Genomic DNA, 4,989 nt, shown 5'->3' on the forward strand with positions numbered 1-4,989 from the left:
TTCGACGACACCTCAAGGGACAGCATCCCGAGCCAGCAGCTCAACAGCGACATGCAGGCGCTGGTAGTGGCGACCATCAACCTCACCACCAATGACGACGTGGAAGCCACGACCAACCAGCCGAGTGTGTCAACTGCGGCCGGCGCGACGCATGACCCCTTTCGTGACGAGGGTGCACACGAGGCGCCCAATTCCGAAAACGCAGCCACTCAGGAGAACGCCACCGACGCCGAGGCCCCAGCGCTGCCCAGCGTCAGTGAATCTCCAGCGACGGACGCGCCAGGTCCCAACGGCGCGGACGCGCCCAGCTCTTCCCAACAATAAGATGGTGAAGGTGGCCACATGGAATGTCCGCTCACTCAAGGTCAACTCGAACTCTCTCAAGGAGAACGAGCAGACTATTGGGCAGCAACAACTGAAACGGTACATGGGAAGCCTCCCATCACTGGTATGCCTACAAGAAACACGACTACTGACAACGGATGAGAAGAAAGCAAGCGCGTACTTTTTCAAATACCACTGCTTCTGGTCCTCCAACGACAACGACAACGACAAACAAGCCCTCGGCCCGCTCGATCATCCAATCGACCAGCCCAGTCAAGACGACGCGAACAGCCCCGAGGAAGGCCACGCAGATCATGACACCACGACGAAATCGAGCTCGACACAGACACAAACGAGTACGTGGAGACCCGAAACCACGGAGCCGGCCTCCTCGTTCACAAGGAAGACGAAGAATTCAAAGACCCAGAGATGCTGCCCAGCCCACTTCCAGGCAGGCTAGTGCTAGTGAGCGCCAAGATGCGAGGACAAAAGACCATTCTCGCATCAGTCTACGCACCAGCAAGCGGCACCCAAAGGAAAATCCAATTCCTCGAAGCACTCGAAACAGCCATCAAGGACGTCATCCAGCCTAATCCAGAGGAGCCCGCTCTTCCGTTGATCATGGCTGGAGACTTCAACATCACCATGGATTGGAGAAGAGAAGCGATGAATCTCTGGAAGCAGGCGCCAGAGTTGATGTGGCCGAAAGGAGCCACCAGGAATTCGAAGAGGCCAAGTTGACAGCGGAAGGCGGTTTTGTACTCATCACCCTCTTTGACGCGGAGTAGATGATAAGCAGAGCGAAGGTCGACCTTGGTGAAGATCTTGGAGCAAGAGGGGCGAGAGCGACTTGGGCCAAGCTGGTCGATGAGCTCGGAGATGAGGGGAAGCGGGTAGCTGTTCGGAATGGTAACGGCATTGACTTGACGGCCGTCGACAACCATACGGCGAGAACCGTCGGCTTTCAGGGTGAACAGGACCGGGCTGGAGATGGGAGACTTGGATTCGCGGATGAACCCTTTGCGAAGGAGTTCCTTGATTTCCACTTCGAGAGTGGAGAGCTCTTCAGGAGACATCTTGTACAGAGGAGCAGCACGGAGGGAAGACTCGTCCTTGAGTTTGATTTCAAGGTCGAAGCCTGGACGGTGAGGAGGCAGAGTTTCAGCAGATTTCTTGTCGAAAAGATCAGAGAAGTCTTGATACTCGGAAGGAAGTTGAACCTTGGGCGCAGGAACTGGAAGCTCAGGAGCAGTAGCAGAGGCAGAAGCAAGAACTTCGTCAACCGAAGGGTTGGACGAAACAGGAGGTAAACCGTGGAAGTGCGCCTTGTCGGTAGCAACGTCGATGGAAGCACGGTGGGCCTTGAGGAGATCGCAGCCGATGATGATGTCGTGGGAGGCATTCGGAAGAATGAGGAGGGGATGATCGACAGACAGGTTGGAAACGACAATCCGGAGAGGAGTAGTCAGACCCTTGATGGGGACAGGAGCGTTGTTGACGGAGTAGAGGCATGGAATAGCCTCAGGAGGACCCAGTGGAAGCTTGTGCTTTTCAGCAAAGGTAGAACTGGACACGGAACGAGAGGCACCGGTATCGATGAGGGCAATGGCTGAAATTCCATTGACCTGGACAGAAACCTCGAAAGACTTGACGTGGGCGGTGAGAACGGAGGAGTGTTCCTTTTTGTTGTTGTTGTTGTTGTTGTTGTTGTTGTTGTTGTTGGTTTTTGGTTGCTGGGATTTCTTGGGACAGTCTGTGGCGGAATGACCTTTTTCGCCACAGAACATGCAGAGGCCGAGGGTGCGGCGACGCTCTTTCTCTTCAGGCGCGAGGTGGCACAGTGAAAAAAGAAACCGTTTTACCGGTCTACCCCGTTATGTCGAGCTCGATAAAAACGCGTCCCTGGGCTCTGTGCCTTTGACAGTGTATTGTCCTGCGTGTGTACTATCCCGATCATTAAATTTCGACCCCCCCTCTTTTTTTCACTTTTTCGCCCTCCCTGGGACCTGTGTTGCTTTCCGTCTCGCCCGCGGAATGTTCATTCATGGTACGGTGTACCGAACGTCTGATGAACACCGGGAGCGGGGGTTGTGAGTCATATCAGAGCAGCAGCGAGCAAAATAAAAAATATAAGGAAACTCAAAAAATTCACTTTTCCCGCCCAAATTTTGGTTTGGGTTCAGTCTTTTTGTGCGCATGACTCGCACACGCAGTCAGTCCACGTCCCGCGTGGCTCCCAGACAGCCCCCGGTATGGCTGCGTCCAACTTCACCAAAAAGACCGCTGCCCGTGCTGGACAAGATGCCCAGGGAGGTCGTCCGCGGTCAAGTGCTCGCGTTGCGAAATGCTGGCCTCTCCTACAACAAGATCGCCACCCAGCTTCACCTCCCACGTTCTACAGTGATCAGCATCACCCAACGTTTCTCGGGAAGGGCGACGACGAGCGACAGCCCCCGCCCCGGTCGCCCCAGCAAGCTCAAGTCATTTCACCGCAACAACATTGTAGCACAGATCCTCCTCGATGAGTCCGACACCGCACCCGAAGTGGCCGCCACTATGCGCACATTGTCCAAAGTTCGTGTCTCTCCATGCACGATAAGAAGGGTGCTGCATGGTGCAGGACTTGTCAACGGAGCGAAGGTCAAAAAAGCCCTCTTGAAAGAGACACACAAAGAGCGACGCTTGGCCTTTGCACTCGCTCATCAGCATTGGACCGTCGATGACTGGCTGAGGGTCGTCTTCTCCGACGAGACTGCTCTCTATCTCTACAGGAACAACAACGGTGGTCGTGTATGGCGTCTGGTTGGCGAAACGTTGACCGATCGATGCGTGCAGGGCACGGTCAAGTTCGGCGGTGGCCATATCAATGTTTGGGGCGCCATCTCTCGTTTCGGAATTTCGCTTTTCTGCGAGGTCGGCGACGTCATGAACGGCGACACCTACCTCTCAGTTTTGGAGAGCGAGTTGCTAGCAAGCATTCGCGTGTGGAACAACAAAAACGAGATGATTTTCATGCATGACAATGCCCCTTGTCACAAAAGAAAAGATGTGGCGAAGTGGTTCGAAACCAATCAGATCACCGTCCTGGACTGGCCTGCGAACTCTCCCGACCTCAACCCCATCGAAAATGCGTGGAACATGGTCAAGAACAAGATCTACCAGGAGAGGGAGTATCAAGAGCAAGGCCGCGTTGTGGGAACGCTTCCAAGCGGTCTACGAAGAAGTGCTCACGCCAGAGGTCTGCCGCGATCTCATTTCATCGATGCCGCGCCGCATTCAAGCTGTGATAGATGCCAATGGTGGTTATACCAAGTACTGAAGTGGAGCGAAGGCGCTGCGACACGTTGTTTGTGTGCCATGTAATGCTTTGTGAAAATTGGGCAAAAAATCCGCTCTTTTTCTGTTTTTTTGAGTTTCATTTTTGTCTGTTCTCGCTTCGAATCTTAACTCCCAGCCCGCTGCTTCACTTCTAAAATGTGTCTGGTACACCGTACCATGAATGAACATTCCGCGGGCGAGACGGAAAGCAACACAGGTCCCAGGGAGGGCGAAAAAGTGAAAAAAAGAGGGGGGGTCGAAATTTAATGATCGGGATAGTAGTTGCTTTTCATACTGTCGCGAAGGCACACAATCGGATTGATGGAATGAAAGGCCAAACCAACCAGGACGGCACCGACGGTTTGCTGATGTCCTCGCTTGATCCGGCCCCTGCGGTTGCACAAGATGCCCGAAGCTGCATTGCTGGCCTTGCCGGTGCTGGCCTTGCCGGGTCTGAAGCAGACCAGCAAGCACGAACCGCGGCTGGGCTGTCTATTCCTCTTGTCGAGTTCATCCAAACGAAGCATTCGTTGCAAGACACGACAGTGTCCAACACTACCATTGCAGGTTTGCACGGAAAGCTCGCCACGATGGCCACTGATCAGCCATTCTTCTGGAGCTCGACACCTGTGCTTGGTATTGTGACGGCAGCGCGCCGTGGTCGCACGATGAACAAGTATGCAATCCCAAACTACTGCTGGCTCGCGACACGTGAAGATCTCCCCGCTCTCTTTGGTGGCTTCAGCGACCTCGTTCAAGGTACATGGGGCATCTTTTGTTGTGCATGTTCTTGCTGTCGATTCTGTGGCTGACTGTCGTTGTGTTGATTTGCATGTTACAGCCATTTTGTCACCGAACATCAACCTCAGTACTGTAAGCATTCTGGCCGACGCGCTCGCTGGTACATTCGGCGGTACACAGAAGGAATGGGAAGGGATTGTTGAGCAGACGATTTGGGTCGAGCGGCAAGTCCCAGGCAAGGCTGCTCCGAAAGTTCTTCGCCGCTCGTTCAAGACTCATGACGAAGCCTTTGACGCGCTGCACGCGGCATGCTCGCAAGAAATGCAACAGCGGCTCGGAGCCTCGCGTCAGCAGTTTGACGACCTGATCACACTTTGATCTCCTGCTGCCACTGCAGATGTTGTTGTTGTTGTTGTTGTTGTTGTTGTTGTTGTTGTTGTTGTTGTTGTTGTTGTTGTTGTTGTTGTTGTTGTTGTTGTTGTTGTTGTTGTTGTTGTTGTTGTTGTTGTTGTTGTTGTTGTTGTTGTTGTTGTTGTTGTTGTTGTTGTTGTTGTTGTTGTTGTTGTTGTTGTTGTTGTTGTTGTTGTTGTTGTCATTGTTGTTGTT

General features: G+C 53.3%; 3 protein-coding genes across 3 annotated transcripts; 2 read left to right on the forward strand and 1 right to left on the reverse strand.

Annotated features, from left to right (window-relative positions):
* Window positions 1-833: 833 nt before the first annotated feature.
* On the reverse strand, window positions 834-2,423 carry CAOG_09224 (hypothetical protein; the record flags this gene model as incomplete). The annotated part of the gene is made up of 2 exons (XM_011272638.1): window positions 834-1,949; window positions 2,376-2,423. 2 exons carry the CDS (start codon window positions 2,421-2,423, stop codon window positions 834-836), a joined length of 1,164 nt encoding a protein of 387 aa, XP_011270940.1.
* A 97-nt stretch (window positions 2,424-2,520) lies between these two features.
* Window positions 2,521-3,687, forward strand: CAOG_09225 (hypothetical protein; the record flags this gene model as incomplete). The annotated part of the gene is made up of 1 exon (XM_011272639.1): window positions 2,521-3,687. One exon carries the CDS (start codon window positions 2,521-2,523, stop codon window positions 3,685-3,687), a length of 1,167 nt encoding a protein of 388 aa, XP_011270941.1.
* A 281-nt stretch (window positions 3,688-3,968) lies between these two features.
* CAOG_08316 (hypothetical protein) lies at window positions 3,969-4,761 on the forward strand (the record flags this gene model as incomplete). The annotated part of the gene is made up of 2 exons (XM_004341213.1): window positions 3,969-4,401; window positions 4,484-4,761. 2 exons carry the CDS (start codon window positions 3,969-3,971, stop codon window positions 4,759-4,761), a joined length of 711 nt encoding a protein of 236 aa, XP_004341261.1.
* Between the last annotated feature and the right edge of the window lie 228 nt (window positions 4,762-4,989).

This window comes from Capsaspora owczarzaki (genome assembly GCF_000151315.2).
Source record: "Capsaspora owczarzaki ATCC 30864 unplaced genomic scaffold supercont2.36, whole genome shotgun sequence".
In the NCBI taxonomy this organism is placed as follows: domain Eukaryota; class Filasterea; order Ministeriida; family Capsasporidae; genus Capsaspora; species Capsaspora owczarzaki.